Source organism: Morus notabilis, unplaced genomic scaffold (genome assembly GCF_000414095.1).
Source record: "Morus notabilis unplaced genomic scaffold, ASM41409v2 Scaffold151, whole genome shotgun sequence".
NCBI classification, from domain to species: domain Eukaryota; kingdom Viridiplantae; phylum Streptophyta; class Magnoliopsida; order Rosales; family Moraceae; genus Morus; species Morus notabilis.
In genome coordinates, this window is record NW_010367153.1 from 399,303 (window position 1) to 418,402 (window position 19,100).

The 19,100-nt window shown below is 32.0% G+C and overlaps 3 protein-coding genes across 3 annotated transcripts; 2 read left to right on the top strand and 1 right to left on the bottom strand.

The window, feature by feature from the left end:
* Window positions 1-330: 330 nt before the first annotated feature.
* Window positions 331-3,310, top strand: LOC21402398 (auxin-induced protein AUX22). Its single transcript, XM_010112002.2, has 3 exons — window positions 331-808; window positions 1,509-1,602; window positions 2,971-3,310. The coding sequence occupies exons 1-3, from the start codon at window positions 451-453 to the stop codon at window positions 3,086-3,088; spliced, it is 570 nt and encodes a 189-aa protein (XP_010110304.1). The 5' UTR covers window positions 331-450; the 3' UTR covers window positions 3,089-3,310.
* An 8,221-nt stretch (window positions 3,311-11,531) lies between these two features.
* LOC21402399 (auxin-responsive protein IAA1) lies at window positions 11,532-13,085 on the top strand. Its single transcript, XM_010112003.2, has 5 exons — window positions 11,532-11,875; window positions 12,037-12,221; window positions 12,359-12,470; window positions 12,592-12,654; window positions 12,816-13,085. The coding sequence occupies exons 1-5, from the start codon at window positions 11,622-11,624 to the stop codon at window positions 12,841-12,843; spliced, it is 642 nt and encodes a 213-aa protein (XP_010110305.2). The 5' UTR covers window positions 11,532-11,621; the 3' UTR covers window positions 12,844-13,085.
* A 1,632-nt stretch (window positions 13,086-14,717) lies between these two features.
* Window positions 14,718-18,551, bottom strand: LOC21402400 (D-glycerate 3-kinase, chloroplastic). The gene is made up of 12 exons (XM_010112004.2): window positions 18,221-18,551; window positions 17,125-17,522; window positions 16,866-16,945; window positions 16,729-16,780; window positions 16,581-16,622; window positions 16,391-16,469; window positions 16,237-16,268; window positions 16,080-16,148; window positions 15,730-15,804; window positions 15,531-15,647; window positions 15,392-15,442; window positions 14,718-15,286 (listed from the first exon to the last, which is right to left on the bottom strand). Exons 1-12 carry the CDS (start codon window positions 18,393-18,395, stop codon window positions 15,143-15,145), a joined length of 1,314 nt encoding a protein of 437 aa, XP_010110306.1. The 5' UTR covers window positions 18,396-18,551; the 3' UTR covers window positions 14,718-15,142.
* Between the last annotated feature and the right edge of the window lie 549 nt (window positions 18,552-19,100).

Sequence of the window (19,100 nt, forward strand, 5' to 3'; positions counted from 1 at the left end):
ACTACCATAATTTATTGGTAAAGAGTACCCTGTAGTACCCCCCAACAAATAAGGCAAATCACATGGCATGTACCAAGTCATCGCAACCAACGGCGAAGATCATATCCCAACAAATCACAGGGAAAAAACAGCCCTAGGATCTGTCGCATATCAAACTTATGGTGCCGGACTCTATTAGTGTCTCTAGGGGGCAAATAGTCCCCACATCTGCCTCTCATGTGACCGACCATTAAACCATACTTGACCTGTAATTGCTCCCACTATGTCCTCTCTATTACCCATTTATATATATCACTAAGTCCTTTAGTCATCATCAATTGAAATTATAACGTCTACACAAACACCAAACACAAAATTTTATATCTTTGATTTTCCAAAGAGAAAAGATACTAGCACATAGTATACATCAACTATATACTAAGAACCAATATTATTTCTTCTTCGGGAGATATGGAAAAAGAAGGTCTAGGACTTGAAATTACGGAGCTGAGGTTGGGTCTTCCGGGAGGCGGTCAGGAGATCAGAAATGAGAAGAAGAGGGTGTTTTCGGAGATTATCGGCGGGGATGGGAGGGACGTCGAGGCTAGCGGTGACCGGAAAAGCCAAACGACGTCGAAGAACCAAGTTGTGGGATGGCCTCCGGTGTGTTCTTATAGGAGGAAGAATAGCTTTAATAATAATGAGAAAGTGTACGTGAAAGTAAGCATGGATGGTGCTCCTTTTCTTCGTAAAATAGATTTGAGCATGCACAAGGGCTATTCGGATCTTGCAATCGCATTGGAGGAGCTCTTTGGCTGCTTTGGCATGGGTATGCACTAGTAGTCTCTTCTTTTTTATTATTATTATTTTTAAAATTTTGTTAATCTTTTAACTGATCTCTTTTTAATCTCTCTCTCTTTTTTTAAAAAAAAAAAAAAAAATTTTTGTTACTATTAAATTTTAAAAATGGTAGTTCAATATGAGTCCAAATAGTATTTGCAAAGGGTTTTGAAAAAGCCCTTAGTTGAGCTATATAGGGGTCTTATCTGAATTTAATTAGTTCTACACATAAGCATTCCTAAGAGTCGTTCTAACAGACTTTAAAGGCTTGTAGTACTTAATTTTTACCTCTTTTTTACTTGTATATGGTGAAATGATTGCTAAATAAATTTATAGTGCTTGTCTTGTCATATATATATATATATATATATATATTGTCTAAATTAATTTACCCTGATTCATGTTTTCCTTGAGGTCGATAGACCTCAAGAATTAATAACATAATTCTGGATATTAGTTTTAATTAATTCATTCACTTTATAGTACTCCAGTGTAAACAAGTATTTTTTATTTTGGCGTTTCTCTATATGTATGTACGGAAAAAATGGACAACCAAAACCAAGGGAAGAGCGAATACAACTATCTTATTAATTTATTAAACTTTATGAGTAAAATAAACAAAAAAAATTAAACAATTAAAATTAAAGATGAAGAATAAAAGGCGGTATTAAAATAAAGTTTAATGACAGGGGAGGGGTTGAAGGATACGGACAGCTGCGAATTTGCTCCAATTTATGAAGACAAAGATGGAGACTGGATGTTAGTGGGAGATGTCCCCTGGGAGTAAGTCTTTCCACCAACTCCATTTTAATTTATTTCCAATTTCCACACCTGAAATATGACCCACTTCAATAATATATCTGCCAAATTTAATTTAATTTATTTTAATTTTTTTGCACATTATTTAGCAATGTGTATCATATATAGTATATTTATTAATTATTTGTTTAACTTATTTTGATGCAAAAGAAAATCTGAATAATTCCTCGATATATATCTCAATTTTATTAGTTTTAGTGGCTTGCTTAGTCAAATTAATCTCAAAAGGGTATATATACCTGGCGCTTATATATATATATATATATTATTAAAGTGATTAAACCTAAATCCTAATGATCACATAAAAAAGTTTGCTGAACAAACCTTGGATCTTAAATCTTAATTAATCCCTAGTAATTTAGATCCCGGTGTCTTTTTTTGACTCAAAATGTTCAAGTCTTTTTGCATACAATTCCTTCTTTGTGAGGCAAAGTGTTTGAATTGTAAGCAATAGCCATTAATAGACCCAAAGTCAATATTGGACCCAACTGAGTCAAATATTCTCCATGTCCATGTCCACTAAGCAAAGACTAGACAAATCTGCATAATATAAGGTTTAAATTAGGAGGAAAGGTCAAAAAGAGAACAATAATTCTGCTGCAATGTTGTCTTTAAATTAATTCCACATAACAGGTACCAAGAAATTGGGTTAAGCCTACAACTAGATTTTCGTGCCTGTATAAAGTAAACGTGACAATCATACACACTGACCAATTCTGTAAAACGTGGCCTGAAGTCATATCCTCGCAGGATCAGACAATTAATTACATATTAGTCCATAAAACCGGCTCCATAGTTAGGCTTAATTATGATGGTTTTGGTAATTAATTCATTTTGTGATTATTAATTATGATAACAAAGATAGTGGTTTTTTTTTTTTTTTTTTTTTTTTTTTTTTTTTTTTTAGTTTTTTTTTCATTCAATACAGGACATAATATACCACCGACAGCCAAATTCTCATAATAGTGTCGGTAGGACTAAGCAAATTTGTCCTTAAAAACCATAAATTGATCTGCGCAGGCAAAGTCTTATAACTTATTATGCAATACAAGTGAATTTTATATTTTACAAATATATATGTAATGTTCACAAATTTGAAGGGTCTTTTTGCTGTGAGTCTGATAGTGCACGTTTATGACTGTTAAATTTAATCAAAATCAAATTAAAATATCAAAAAAGAAGTATGCAGATATATATTAGTTTTTATTAATATAGATTTGAAAGTTAAAAAAGAGACTTATTAGTAGTTTTTAATACAGTCTTTTAAACCACGCCATCCTAAATTTTGTAAGTTCCTTCGTTTTAATAGCTTCATGGTAATGTGTTTCGCAGGATGTTTGTTGAGTCATGCAAGAGGCTGAGGATCATGAAGAAATCAGACGCCATGGGGTTTGGACTGGAGCCTAAGAGCTTTCTTCTCAAGGGAACCTTAAAAAACGAGACTAAATAAGCTTATATTTGTGAAGATTATGGGAAATCAATTTGACTGGATTTTGGTTTCCTCGGTCGAATATTACCCGTTAGACAATTTTTCCGCTTAACTATTAATACTGCTTGAAGACTACTTAATTTGTTAATTCTCGCTTAATTTGCAATTATGTGAAAGTACTTTATCGATGTTTAATAGAAAACTAGATAGGGGAAGACAATTTTTGCCCTTTTCCTTTACGTACAATGCTTGATTCTATTCGCGTGTGTTTAATATATATGTGACAATTTAATTATTTTCTTTGCTGAATATTAATTCTTGTAATTATTATTATTATTATTATTATTATTTTAAGTATGCCCTAAGTCTCTTCAATTTCTGTTAACGCTTGGTATGAATTTAGATTGTCAATAGTTTTTATACTGAGCTTTGAAAACCAAATGCTTAAGTTTTGATTTTGTGTACGTACCATTTGATCTTCTTTCATCTACTTGACAAAACTTCAATCAAACCATTATAAGAAGTACTAATTTTAATTAAGTACTAATTCTAATTAGTATACCGTTAGTAGGTCAATTATGTGTTTTCAAATATATAGATCGCATTAATCCTCAGATAAACACACGCGCACACACAACCGAAAACCTACTAGCAATGATCACATAAAATAGTTATATGACGATTTTATATTTTGTTCATCTAAAGTAAGTATTGATTAAGAAAGAAGAAAAAGAAGCAATATTCCCGTTCGGTTCGCTAATTCGAGTTTTTAATTCGAGTTAAGATGTGATGTTATGTGAGAGTTTTTTACTGTAGTAAAAAAGTTAGATGTGACTGTTTCTGAGAGTTTTTTACTGTAACAAAACTCAAATTTTAAACTCGAATCAACGAAAAAAACAGGACTAATCATAACATGATCTGGCCGTAGTAAGATCAGTAAAATACATGTATAGCGTTAGAACAATATTATAAGTACACCACATTTTCTTTCAGAAAAAAAAAAAAGTACAACACATACTCTTAAGATGAGGACCCCCCCCTACCAAGTCTCCTTTTTTTTTTTTTTTTTTTTTTTCTTTTTGCTAAGAATACCAAGGTCCTTAGTTTGTACTCCTTGTTATGATGAGCTTGCTAGGCAACCCCATATACCGGTAATCACAGCTCAGTTTCTTACCCAATATATGTACATACATATATATATATATATATATATATATATACAGCTCAGTAAATTAACTTGGAATCTCTCATCGACGCAAGAATTGTCATGTAGTACTCAAAAATTTTGAATGCATGCGGGGGCAAGAAAGCAAGGACAATTCCTTTTGTCGATGAGAAAAGTTTCCAAACCAACATCTGAAAAGGAAAAAAAAAAATATATATATATATATATATATATATATATATATATATAAGAAGAATGTCAACAAAAGCCCGGACACTAGCTGATCAGCTGCTTAATGCCTATCTTTCCGATCCTTCATTTAAAAAAGGAATCGTCCTAGCTAAGCTAGACGAAAGCCCCACGTTCTCATATACATATTCTCAGTGCCATACATGTATAATTATATGGGTTTTTTTTTTTTTTTTTATGCCCATATAGGATTAAAAGTTCAAAAAAAAAACAATGATTATTGAGCCCAGTTCCATGTATTGAGAATCTAATTTAGAAATTAGACTTGTTCTTCGGATAAGATCGAGTTATATCCTTTCTTTCGACTAGTTCATATACGTACAAACATGATATCTGTATGTACGCCGATGTATATGATTTCTCCATATATATATGTGCGTATAAATATATGGTTCGTTGGTTTTTAATACATATATATGGTTTCACTACTAACTCAGTATTAGTTACACACCTTTACTTATTTTCAATCAAATGTAAATTTAATTAATTTGTTTAGACAGATGGAGGGCAATTTTTCATTAGCAATTTGTAGTCATGTGATTGTATTTTAATTGCTAATGTTTTAATAAAACTGACATAATTTATCATGATTACATTATCTTAGACTCTTATAACTCGTTCTTTTCACTGCTTCAAATTATAATTCAAGTTATTATTAAAGTGTTTTCTCTTATAAAAATTCAAATTAACTTTTTCTGCTCAGTATTTTCTCTCACATAAATTCACTTTTTAACTCAAATTCTCAACTCAAAAAAAATAAAATGAACGAGACCTTAGTTCATGCACCAATAAAATTCTATAACATTGTTTTGGGATCGTATATATCATGTTGGGAATCTTCTAATAAATATAATGGTTATTAGTGTCAATTGAGCCCATCTTATGTTACTTCATCTTCAAAGGCAATTTCTTTGCACAACAATTTGGTAAATCTGGCATTTACTAGATATATTCATGATCAAATTTGATAAATTTTATATTTACTAGATTTATCCCATAACGAAATTTGATAAATTTGGCATTTATTTTGATTTGTTTCAAAGCATCTCCAATGCAATACTATTTGTTATGTCAAATTTCTCATATGTTACTTTGTGGGAATTTTTCTATCAAGTATAGCGTATAAAAATTTTAGTATTTGATTGTTATTGGTTGAAATGTTTATTTTTTCATGTAATCATTGCAACTTTTGTATTTCTTAATTATTTTTAAAATAAAAGTTTATTTTTATAACTTTCAAAACTTAATGGTTATGGAAAAAAGTAGATTTATCAATGCAAATAGTATTATGGATTGGAGCAAAAATGAAAATGACATATCACACTTTTTGATACTAAATATACAATTAATAACATTTACATTTAAAATGGTCTAATGATCAGATTTAATAAATCCATATATATCATATTTATACTATCATGAGGCGCCAAATTAAATACAATAACTATTAATGTTTACTAATTATTCATTTACATAATATTCACTGATTTTTAGTTTTTACCCTAAAAATCTTCTTTTAAAATTAAAAGGGTAAAATAATATGAATTCTAATAAATATACTATTTACTCCATTAAACATTAAAAAAAAATCATCCAGTCAAAAAAAAAAAAAAAATCAGTAGTACAATTCCTCTTAAATGATTCTACACCCTTAAGATTTTGGGGACGGTAACTGTCTACTTGCAGTGAATCTAAATTTTTTATTTGTATAATTAAAAAAGAAGAGTAGTTAACTTGGGCTTCACAATTCGTTGCATTAGGTCTAATATTTAGTTCATTAGTCAGGAAACCTTGGAAAATGGGATATGCAGGTAACATCGATCAAGTGTAACGAGCAAGAGAATATTCAATTAATTTAGTTAGACTTATTAGACTGTCAATTTATATATTTAAATTAATATTCCGATAAGATAATGATGGGATTTGAACTGGTCATTATATGTATTAGATTACTCAGACCTCTCAGCATATAATTAAACATTATAAAAACGTAGCGGTTAGAATAAGCAGTTAGCCTTCTACAATTTAGTTTTCCTTGTTGAAAGTTAGTTTCCGATAGGATTAGTTCTCTAGAAGATGAAGATCCATTAATTAATAATTAATTATTGTGTACATATGAACCTCAACGATATGCATGAACCAAAATCCATTTAGAATTCGGATTTTTCCCATTAGAATCAGGAGGCGGTAATTAACTGTCGGTAAATCAACAAAAATTGCTCCATTGAAAAATGAAAATTAATTTCTTCATCAAAAGAAGCTAAGCAAATGTTTATTTCATCACTAATTTCATGATATATAAAAGGTACGTAGAACTCTAAAGTTTAAGTACTAATTATATATAGTACTCATTCATGGATAAACATTAATATTGTCATGTGAACTTTTGGTTTAACTGTATCAAGTAACCTCACCGTAAAAGTGAACAAAATAATAATCATTTGCCCAAACTAATCATGCCATTGGGAAAGAAATGCTTATGACTTGTATACACCAAAAAAAGAAATTGATAGTTTTTTGGTGAAACATATACAGACCGGTAATTATTAATGGGCTACTTGCTACATATATGCCATAATTGAAGGCTAGCTAGCTAGCTCCCATATGATCTATATAATATGAGTAATTTAGCAATTTGGAAAAATAACACTGGAAATTTGGGGGTCCAATTAAATGTTATGTCTTGACCTCTTTCGCCAACTATTAATTCCCTTAACTATAAATGAAAGAGAAAAAAAAAAAAAAAAAAAGAAGCTTTGAATTGGCCATGTGAGGGATTTAGATGCTTTTGGAAACCAATATTGGTCCATATAACTACCACTATACGTAGAACATGAAAATATTTCCAAATTATCATAATTAGAAACAGGAACCAGACAGTGATATCTGTAGCTCCCTCCTTCGGAAATATCCATGGGTTTCCAACTTTTGATTTTTACAAAGACAATACACTATTATTGAAGTTTTCCTTTTCCAATTTTATTTTTATTATTATTATTTTATTTTGGAAAAATCAAATGGAATGGTAGTTCGAACACTAGAAAGGTGCTGTAGTCATCCAGCTATCCCTTCTCTATTTAATATGTTTGGGGACTCCGGTATTTATGTAATAATTTGTACATATATATATATATATATATATATATATATCCATTGGATACAGATATATATAGAAATAACATGAAAATCATTTAAGTTCAATATTACGTGTTTAATTATAAAATATTGAAGGTTCCTTATTGTACAAAAAGTTATAGTGTTTGGTTCAGTACTATTAATTCAGTGAAAAGATAAGACCCATCAAGATTCGTGTCCGATTGCCTCTCTTTCAAATATTGTATTTGAATCACATTCATTTTTATAATTTGAAAAAGTAGAACAAAAATATTTGTTTCCACCAAATTCATATGCAATTCCGTTTCTAATATCTATTTTTATTCTCATCTTCTTTTCCTACTTAAAAATTTTCTCCTCCCCTTAACAGCACACATTTCACATACCAAATAAATATTATTTTGAGGAAAAAAAATACCAAATACATTATCACTTTTTTTTTTTTCATTTTGAAACTACCCTTAAATATTCTTATCAAAGCTATACTCATATTTGAGGATTTATCATTTTCCTTTTTATAGGAACAGGTTATGAAACGAATTATACAATCCCATTTTAATTTACTAAGTGTTGTACTTTTCAAGACTTATTTAGAAGTTATAACTAAACTCGCCCTAATAATCCTAACAATAGGTTTAGGGTATTTTCACCAATTCCAAAATTAACTTTTTAAGGTCTATCTTTTCTAAAATACATAATTTTTATTTGTGATATAATTTATAATCTGTAAATTTTTAGATGGAATCTAGTACGAGAAAAGCAAGTGGATGTTTTAAGAGGAATAAAATGGTAAAAAAAAAATGAACAAAAAAGAAAAAAAAATCACACCGGGACTATCCTCGTGATATGATCTTTTCTTCATATAGATATATTTTATAAGTTTATTTTTTTTATCTATTTTACTCCTCTTAAAAAGAGTTAGGGAGACTCCACATGCAAAATTAGTTCAATTTGACAAAAAATGTTAACCTATTAGGTCTAGAGTCTTTTCATGTATATAAATTACTTTACATTCTTATCTACTTTTTATGCGAAACAACACACACATGCAATTTTCTCAATAAATATTGTTAACAAAGTGCCTCAAATTGGTTTTGAGAAAGTTACTATTTTGTATTTTTTAGGTAAGATATTATTTTTTATTTTTGAGCAAAGGTTATTTTATGGTTTATTATGAGTCAATAAATAAGTGTTTCAGAGAAAAGTGTAAAGAAATAGTATCTCCTTTAAAGAGTGAGAGATAGACAAAAAGAGTGTAAAGGGGTTTTGGGTAGAGAGATAAAGTAAAAAAGTTTATTGAATGTGTAATTGTTCAAACGGTTAGTGAATTTTTCTCTTTTTTCTGTAGACGTAAGAAATTTTTTTAAATCACCTAAATTTTTATTTTTTTTATTTTTTTGTTATTTTTTTACTGCGCAAGTATAAGAATGTGTTCTTCCTCAATAAAAACTTCCCATGTAATACCGTGTTAGCTATCATCAACACTTGTTTCACTATATGTTAAAAATGTTAGGGTAGCAAGATCTCTAGAAATAAATATCAGGGGTTAGAGTGGGACAAGTTAATATGGCTGGGGTTGCCACTGAAAATAATAATCCAAAGAGTTTGGAGAGGGGACAGAGAGCGCGGAAATCCCGGGTGAGTAGGGGGGAGAGTAACAGTAACTGACTGGCAACGGTAAACAGCGGGCGGAAACCGGTGGAGACCACCACGTGTCATCAAATAAGGAATAAAAACATAAATAAAAATAATGAAAAAAAAGAAAAAAAGAAGATTCGTTGGTCATAACCGACAAACCAACAGGTTCACATGGGAGAGAGTGAAATAGGCCCCCCACGTTTTTATTTTTCTATTTTTCTATTTTTTATTTTTTATTTGACCCAAAAATAAAAAAGTTGACTTGTACTACAAGAACCTCGACACGTGGGCCCCATCTTTGCTTTGCTTTCTATGTTGCCCTCTCCGCACGAGTACTACGTTTTCTTTTCAGTGTTTGTGTCACCTCCGTATCTTCCATGCACACTACTTGTAGTACATCTATGGTCTATCTATTTTTGGGGGGTGGGCCCACCATCGTGGGTTTTTTAACCTTTTAGTGAAAAGAAAAAAGTTACATATTTCTTTTGTTTCTTTAATTTTGGAAAAGAGGAGATATGTTCCGTTTATTTCGCTGATTCGAGTTTAGAATTTGAGTTTTGCTATAATAAAAAGCTCTCACAAATAATCACATCTAACTTTTTTGCTACAGTAAAAAGTTCTCACATAAAATCACATCTCAACTCGAATTAAAAACTCGAATCAGCGAACTAAACGGGCCCATAATGCTGTTAATTTTAATGAATATTAGAGCAGGGAGCTCTCTTAAATTTTAATTAAAATAATTAGAAAGTTATTTTAGTTAATAATTTTATAGTGAGTCACTTTAACTATATTTTTTATTTTAGTTAAACATAAATTATTTTAATATTTTTTTGAGTTTAAAATATAAATAACTTTTTTTAATTTTTACTTTATGTCAAAACAAAAAATGAAATAATAAAAAAAACAAGTTAGTCACTTCTTGTTAGTTATATTTAGCAAGTGAAAAATGTTTTAACCAAAATATCTAACCATTTAGCTAATAGTTAGAATGGAGAAAAGCTAAATCATTAGCTATTTTGACTAAAAACATAAAATAGTTAGCATGGTTGGAGTTACTTTTATGTGGGGAGGAGTCCAAATTTGTTGTTATCATTTTTATGTCTCGATGGCTGTAATTCCACTAATTATTTGTCATCTTATCTAAATTTAAGAATCTGACCATATAAATAGGAACAAAATACTAAGGTCTTGTTCATTTCACAACTTAAGTTTTATTTACAATATTTTCTCTTATAAAAATTTAAGTTCAACTTTTTTGTTACATTCGTTTTTCTCTCACATACACAACTCAAGTCATAACTCAAGTTATGACTGGAGTTGTAAAATGAATATACCCTAAAAGTACTTAAACAATTCTTGAATTGTCAAAATATAAATAGAATGATAGCCACCGAAACAAAAAAATAAGACAGCATATTTTGATTGATGTGGGGAGAATTAAGTGAGAAAAAATCCCGCAAAGATAGTTTCACATTATTGTTTTAGCTTGAATAAAGTTGTGAATTGAAATTTTTTACATCCTACGAAGTGATAATTATGTAATTAAGAATATCATAGACTATCTTGACATGTATAATATGATTATCTATTATGAATTTATTTTCACTTATATTTTTTGTCTTAAATTCATGAATTAATTAACTCATTATTTTTTATAAAAAAAAAAACTCTTTTTTTCAGCAAGGGCACATCTATATTTTGTAATTTGTAGTAACGATATAAATTGCACAGACAAAAAAAGAAAAGTCTAGAGTAATGCCTTTTCATTAAGGGAATAAAACATTTTATATATTTTTTGAACATCATAAGATTTATCATTTATGTCCTCAACTTCTCTTATCATACATCAATTCAAAAGGAAAATTTTTATTAAAAAAAATACCGATTAAAAAGGTGAGTTAAGGGGGTAGACTCTCTGATTTCTTTTTCAATGATCGCTTTTTCTTTTGTCCATTAAGAATAAGATCAGCGGACTCGATTGGATCAATCTTTTCCATTAAGCGAATCTCTTGAGTTGATCACAAAATGTAGTCTGGATCGTTGCAACACACAGGATTCCACCCCCCAAACTCATAAAGTATTAAAAGCTGAGGGAACAATGAAAACCGACAGCGGGCCCAAACTCTCAAGCACCCAAATCAGACACACGCGCTTCCGTCATATACTGCCTGTCACCTACATGGACGAATAGGAACCGCTCTTCACTTGCTACGTGTCAAAACATGAGTGGTTCAATGATTTTGCCAAGGCATATATATCTCACAGCCCAAGGTTTGGTGCTTTCCTACATAATTTTCTTGTTATCATACCGTGACCGACTCACCTGAGCATAATAGTAGTTCAAAGGAAAAAACTCAAAAGGGGGAGAAAAGAGAAACAAAAAAGATGTCCAAGGAAAATGGGAAGCACTCGCTGGAATCCAATGCCGCTGGGCTCAATTTCGAGGAGACAAAATTGACCCTAGGGTTGCCCGGCAAGACGCGTGGACCGACTGAGATCGGAGCAAAATCGGGCACGAAACGCGGGTATTCCGATACCATTGATCTTAATGTTGAGAGCTCAAGCCAGAAACAGAGTGAAAGTGATGATAATGGGGTTGTCATTGATGAAGCAAGTGCATCTAAACCTCCACCAGCCAAGTAAGACATATTCATTCATATACAAAGTGATAAATCATCTCATACATACACATGATATATATATATATATATATGTACATGATTTCTAAATATTTTTTGGAAGGATTCCAATCTTATTAATTATTTGCAAAAATAATATTGGATGTATATGTATAATTCAGGGCACAAGTGGTGGGGTGGCCTCCGGTGAGAGCATCAAGAAAAAATGTGATGAAGAGTTGCAAATTCATAAAGGTGGGGTTAGATGGAGCTCCATATCTGAGAAAAGTTGATCTTGAGATGTACAATAGTTATAACCAGCTTCTCACTGCTTTACAAGACATGTTTTCCAGCTGCTTGACCATCCGTAAGTAGTAGCATATTCTCATATGAATGTCAATTAAAAAAAAAAAAAAAAAAAAAAAAGTAGTATGTGTATATGTTTTAGAATTTAGAAAATTCTTTTATTGGAATTTAGTCTTATTGATAAATATTTTGTAACAGGGAACTATTTGAATGAAAGAAAGCTTATGGACCCCGTAAATGGGATGGAATATTTACCCACTTATGAGGACAAAGATGGTGACTGGATGCTTGTTGGAGATGTACCATGGACGTAAGTCAAAAAAACAAAAAAGAAAAAAAAACTTCTTCTTTTTTTCCTCCTTTTCTTTTTCTTGTGTGGTTTTTGTTTTGTTAAGAAAATATATACTAATCCCTTTTTTTCCCATGAACAGAATGTTTGTTGAATCGTGCAAGCGATTGAGGTTAATGAAAAGATCAGAAGCAATTGGACTAAGGTAATAAATCTAAATAGTTTTTGTCTTGTAATAATTCACATGCTTTTACAATTACAAGATCCATTAATTATTCATTCATGTATTGATCGTTCGTGTCCTTTGGTTTTTTTTTTTTTTTTTTTTTTTTTTTTGGGTTTTTTTTGCGGGGGTCTATTTTGCAGCATCTCCAAAGAGATCTCCAAAATGTGAAAGCACAAGTGATTGAAAGAATTAGCCTTCTTCATAATCAGCAAGATTCAGATGATGTACAGAGGCGGCTTTTCTTTTTGGTTTTTATACGACTCAATACTTCTTTGGGTTAAAGAGTTTTGATTAGGTCCAAAATAAGAGATGCTTTTGTTTTGTTTACTCAACACGATATACATAAGATTTGTACCCTTCTCTTTTACATTGTGTGATTATCTATCTGAAGATGAAATTTCTATCCACAATTACATAGCCAATTAACAATGATGAAAAATGCATAGAACTTTTTGGTATTGGTGGTCAATTTAGTAGTTTAACTATAGCCCAAAGAACCACTGTAGGCCAATTTGGGCTCTGAAAGCAGTCCGCCTGTATTGATCTGATTATTCACAAATGCTCTTTTTAAGATTTTTAACTTTATTTATAAATTTGGCCTTGAAGGCTCGAACTATTTGAGATGGTAATTAGATCACGTTTTCAGTTATGATTGTTTTGTCTCTTACAATCACAATATGAACCCCTCGAAGATTGATTAACCGTAGTTGAAAAGAAAATTGAAAATGTGTGGTACCCTTGCTAGCTGTTAAGAAAAAAAAAAAAAAAAAAAGAACGAACCCAACAACAACAACAACAAACGTAACCTTTCATGAGTGATTTATCTAGTAGCAGGACATGTTTTGCTTCGATTTGCAAATACAATTTCACTTCTGAAAACAAAAAGAAAACATAAGATTAACGCAACTAAGTAGGAGCCTAATAAGCTCCATGTATGATATAAATTTATTCACCAGAAGAATTATAGAGATGTTTACACAGGAGAATATACCCACTAATACAACTTTGGTTTGAACTATCAAATCTGTATCAAGTTCTATTAGATTTAAATATTTTTTTTTTTCATTTTGATGTAATTTTGACTAAATTTAATGTTATAAACATGAGGAAATCGTTCGATAACATTTCTTTCTATTTCTCAATGATATCCCACTACCAAGACAATTCCCGCGAAACACTTTCATTTCATAGAAGTTTCTTCTTATTCTTACAAAGCAAATAGCAATACCCTTTATAAATTAGTTAGGATTTTTCAATCCATGTTATAACCAATTAATTTTTTATTTTATTTTATTTTTTTACTTTTTATAAATTGCAATAAAAAAAGTATTATTGTGTATAACTAGAGGGTTCTATCACAAAATGCTCTCATCTGCCATGTCCCAACATTTAAGGCAACCATGTGGCAGTTGCCATATGCCTATCTCAGCTGGACAAATATTACTTTTTGGGAGAGGGAAAGAGGCTCTTTTCCACAATTCATTTATTACTTGCCAAAATAGAAGAGAGCAGAGAAAAAGCGACTTTCCTGCTTTCCTACTACATTATTAACCACCAATATAAATGAGACAGCGAGAGAACCGTTTTCAAACTAAGAATATAACCTTTTAATAAAAAAAAGTCTTTCCTAACTTTTTATATCAATCAAGATTCTCTCTATCAGAACTACAAGAAAATAGAAAAGATGGTTGGTGCACCACCCCAGCAAAAGATGTCTTACCATGATCATATCAAGAAACGCCAAGAAGAGAAAGGATGCCTCTATGCCTGGTATGTATACCCTTCATTTCCACTCCAAGTTTTTACGTCTTTTTATGGACTTCATGCCTTTTCCATCTCCACTTCATATTTGGTTCCGACGCAGGTTCTTCGCAATGTGTTGTTGTTGCTGCTACGAGTGTTGCGAATGTTGCTCGGGCGGTGCCTGCTGTTGCTGCCCTTAGATCACTACATTTGAGTAGACTATTTGTTGGATGGTAACGAGAATGGTTTCTTATTCCGAGAATGATGTTGTATAATTTGATGATTTAAAAGACATTTGATGAGATAAGAAGATGTGAATCAGTGTTATTTCTTTTACAACAAAGAATACATGAATAAGAAGGGGGGGGGGGGGAAAAATCCATCGTTAATACCTCTTATTGTACAGTACATTTACAAAGATTTTTCCCCACTCTGAATACTTCAACAGGAAAATTTGATCCTTCCGATAACAATATAGACCCTAGACTCTTCTTACCCCCTCCTTTGAACTTTCTATGATTGCGGAGAACAAAATGCCATTATCAACTACTGCTAGAGGAGACTTAAAAGTATTGCTTGAATACGGGGTATATTTTTCAATCAGGAATAGTAACTAGGATCTATAAAATTACCTACTTTAATATCAGGCTCTCCTGCAAAGTTCATCTGTAGAAAATCAAAATTGGCTCCACTGCAGCCTCAAGTTGAAGTTATCAGTCACTTATTAGTTGGCAAGGATGGGGTTTCTCCCTTCATCAATTTCGATCACGAGTAGATGATCTGGATCTGATCCATTTGGTCCTTCAGAGTAAAGAGTGGGAAGGTAAGCATTGTATGCAGGAAGGTACCGCGAAACAAAATCTTTCACCTGCAAAATGAATTCCCCGCAAAATGCTTCAATTTCTGTTGTTAGAACTCATTGAAAGTTACATTAATACTGTTATCAGAAACAAATGTATGCAGACTAAGACACCTCTTCATCAGACATCCCAGGTTTGCCTGCTTCTCTCATAGCAATCTCTGCCTGCAGATTCCGCATAGTACATATTAATTTGGAAATTGGGATAACAATTAAAAGTATGCAAATATAGCATGTCAGCACAAAAGCAAACCTGCAAACGCCACTGGTATACACAAGTAGGATCCTTAATCTTTATAACTATCCACGCCTTTATGAACTTGTCCCATGCATCGTAATAAGCTTCAAGATTTTTGTTCACGGTCTCCAGCTAGAGTAAAATTCAGATTACTAATCAATACTATGCACAAGCAATATCACCAGGGACTTTCAAATATTCTTTTTGCTCTAACCTGAGGATCAACAGCCGTGACAACTTCCACTGGAAGTGGTTTGAAGCCAAGCATCCAACCTTCAAACAGGACAGCCTAAATGACCAACCAAAGAACAAAATATTTCTTGCATGAGATAACTTTTCTCTCTTTTTTTTTTTGGCTAGAAAAAACTTCTCTTAATTTCCGAAAACTGATGATTTCAAAACTAACTAATATAACTCTATTGCCGTTTAGACTAGACACCTCAGTTTCACATCCAAAATATAAAGGCATTGATGCAACTTCGTTCTGTACACTATTATTTCTGCATAATCAGTTTTCAAGAACGCCAAAATAAAACTGTGCTTTAAACTCGAAAATCCTCATACCACAAGCGGCCCCTCAACCTCAGGCCACGTTTTAGAGTCAGCTCTGTCACCCTTCCCACTATAAGCGGACTGAAAGAAAGAAATGATCTATGATAAGCAAATTTGCACTCAGATTTTGACCGAGAAAGGTTCAGATTTAGGACAATTCTGTGCTTACCTTATCATATCTGGGCAGCTTCATCTTCACACCTGAATAATTCATATTCCAAACATTTAGGGAGCAAAAAGAAAGAGAGAGAGAGAGAGAGAGAGAGAGAGAGAGAGACAAGAACATGCGTCATTGCAAAGAATGATGAGTGAAAACGACTCACCCTCTTTAGTCAATTTGTTTAGAGCTATCAAGGTTTCAACAGAGAAAGGAAGATCATGGCTGCCAGCATTTCCACGGTACTATAAACAATATAAAAGGAATGATATATAGAACAAAATTAGCAAGTTATGGTCGACTTCTTTGCTACATAAAATTGACAAGTGAAAAGGCGTATAGGTTTCCTTTGCTACCTCCAAAAGTGCATTACCAGGATTTTGCTCCCTCAGTTTAGCCTACCATTAATTTATATATTAAAAAAAAAAAAAAAAAAAAAGAAGAAAGAGAGCATCAGAAAGTAAAATCGGACACAAGAAAATATGAAGTGTCAAACTCCCTGACCTGGCCCTGTGCAGTCAAATAGAAGTCATCAATGGACACTGTAGCAGACTTCCTGAGATTTGAAACTATGTCAACAATCCTAAATTTTCTTTAAATTTTTCAAGACTTCCATAACAGGCAAATGCTCTGCAGCCTACCTGCCAGTAACGCGAAAAAGATAATCCAGAGCAAAGACGAGTGTAGTCTTTCCACAGCCTTGCGGAGCACTGAAACCGATCTGCGGTTGGACAAATTTTTAGCTTTAGTAATTATATCACTGACCCTCCATAGCTGCAAGCCCTTCCATTTATTTTGTCATCATTTTCAGAAAATATAGTAGTAGAATAAAACCCAAATGGAAACAGAACGTAGAGTAACAGTGTAATTGAGATAATGGCTGGAACATAAAAGCCGTACCACAAGAGGAGGGATATCTTCTCCCTCTTTATACCCGGATCTGTGTTGGGAAATCTGGTCTTCACACCACATAAACACTGGTATATAGTAGTGATAAAACCTAACTTTCTGATTAAAATTGAGGTACAATTCGTTGAGCTGAAACAGTCGACAAAGGTGCGAGCCATATGCTAACCACTTGTCAATGGACTCGGCTATTGAATCCGGCGTCAAACCCACTCTGTTGAGTAGAGGACCTGAGCATATAAAATCATAAAGGTCCTGCACAGAGGAAACTTCTGCAGCTTTTGCCGGAAACACCGAATATAGATGGCCCCGCTGCCTCTCATTGCCGGCAGAAGCATTGTGACACGTCAAACTTTCTTGCATCCACGAACACCCACTGCCAGCAGAAGTCCCTAAATATGGAAAGATACAGATTAGCTCTGACTTCAAGTCCAAGCGACATAAACAACAACTAAGTCTTCACTACTCTAATCCTGTTAAACATTTCATAAATTAAAACAATGCCAACATTGTGTGTACAATTGTATTCTACTATACGATCTACAGTGAAAATTCTAACCTAACATGAAAACATCCATATGCACAGAGAAAAGAAAGAAAATGGAAATGTGCGAAGATGATGGAATAGACATATAAAGCTAATGTGAACGATTCCTAAAATTACAACCTTAAAAACTTTATGCATTCAACAAACCGTCACCTTTTCCCTCAAAATTAAGGAGCAGATTTTTACTTCCAACCAAACCAAAGACACATTTTATTACCTTTCACGGATGAGTTTGATGGCGAGTAACTGAGACTTACAAAACTATCTTGCAAGAGAATAGATGGTAGAATATTCAATTGCGATTTGTGAATTAAGGAAAAAAAAAAAGGCCTAAAATTTATGAATTGCACAGATTTGATTAACATCCAAATGAGCGCGATTTCTTCCAAAAGCGAAGGAAAAAAAAACAAACAAACAATTCCAAACCAGAACAGTACCGCATTATCAATAATCGAATTGACAAATTCACACTCTGTGACGAGTAAAGTAAATGGAATTACGTGAAAATTGAACAAAGAAAAAAAAAAAAAGAGGAAATTGTACCAGATTTTGAGAAGTGCATAGCCAGTGGAGAAGAATGAAGAGTGAAGCGGTTAGAATAAGAAAGAAAACGGAATTTACAATTGGAAACGCCATTACAGAAAGAATTGTTAAGATTAAGAAATGGGAAAGAGGGAGTCTGTGGATGAGGCGGGGATAAGACGTTCAAAGCCGCCATTTCTGTGCTTCTCAAAGATTCAAGTGAAAGATAAAATCGACGAATTATTTGGTGGCAAACGAAAAGCCTACAATTCAGAACCCAAAAAAATGGTTGGATCTTGTGAAATAAGAAAAAATATCGGATGGGTTCGTCACTAGACTACAGTAACCAGCCGTCTTTTTAATACGTTATTGTAATTTTTAATTTTAGTGGAGAGATAATTTTATATGATAATTTTTTATTGTAATAAAAAAATTAAATGTATTGTAATAAAATTTAAATTTTAAATTCAAATGGAATTTAAGCATTTAAATCTTCTGGCTGAAATTTGTTATCATCTTCTTCCAATAATGTATCGCCACGTCATATGCACATATCTTTTATGAACAAAAATATATATACAGACGGAGACGAGAAACAGATTTAACCGATTTTCTTTTTTATTTTTTCCTCCAAATTATTTTTGTTCCTAAAACTGCCAAAATTATTTTTATTTGAATTGCATATTTCGATAGGTTCGCTGGTCAAAGCAATGGCGTTGACCGAATGCCGTACAAGAAACAACATCTTAACGCCCGGAATCTTGTGATATTCCAGCATTATTTAATAATGCACTGTTATGAGATTGAGCTTCGTCAGGAATTTTTTTTCCTTAATTTAAAATCACATTAAATTATAAAAATATACACAACACATAATTTTTAATACTAGAGAAACTTCTGA

Bases quoted from the DNA above. Each gene is read 5' to 3' on its own strand.
- LOC21402399 (XM_010112003.2), top strand. From the start codon at position 11,622: ATGTCCAAGGAAAATGGGAAGCACTCGCTGGAATCCAATGCCGCTGGG. The intron at 12,222-12,358 runs GTAAGTAGTAGC...ATTTTGTAACAG, and splicing joins TTCCAGCTGCTTGACCATCC to GGAACTATTTGAATGAAAGA. The intron at 12,655-12,815 runs GTAATAAATCTA...TCTATTTTGCAG, and splicing joins TCAGAAGCAATTGGACTAAG to CATCTCCAAAGAGATCTCCA.
- LOC21402398 (XM_010112002.2), top strand. From the start codon at position 451: ATGGAAAAAGAAGGTCTAGGACTTGAAATTACGGAGCTGAGGTTGGGT. The intron at 809-1,508 runs GTATGCACTAGT...GTTTAATGACAG, and splicing joins CTTTGGCTGCTTTGGCATGG to GGGAGGGGTTGAAGGATACG. The intron at 1,603-2,970 runs GTAAGTCTTTCC...TGTGTTTCGCAG, and splicing joins GTGGGAGATGTCCCCTGGGA to GATGTTTGTTGAGTCATGCA.
- LOC21402400 (XM_010112004.2), bottom strand. From the start codon at position 18,395: ATGGCGGCTTTGAACGTCTTATCCCCGCCTCATCCACAGACTCCCTCT. The intron at 16,946-17,124 runs GTACGGCTTTTA...GTCCAACCGCAG, and splicing joins AAGATATCCCTCCTCTTGTG to ATCGGTTTCAGTGCTCCGCA. The intron at 16,623-16,728 runs GTCAGGGAGTTT...AATTAATGGTAG, and splicing joins ATTTGACTGCACAGGGCCAG to GCTAAACTGAGGGAGCAAAA.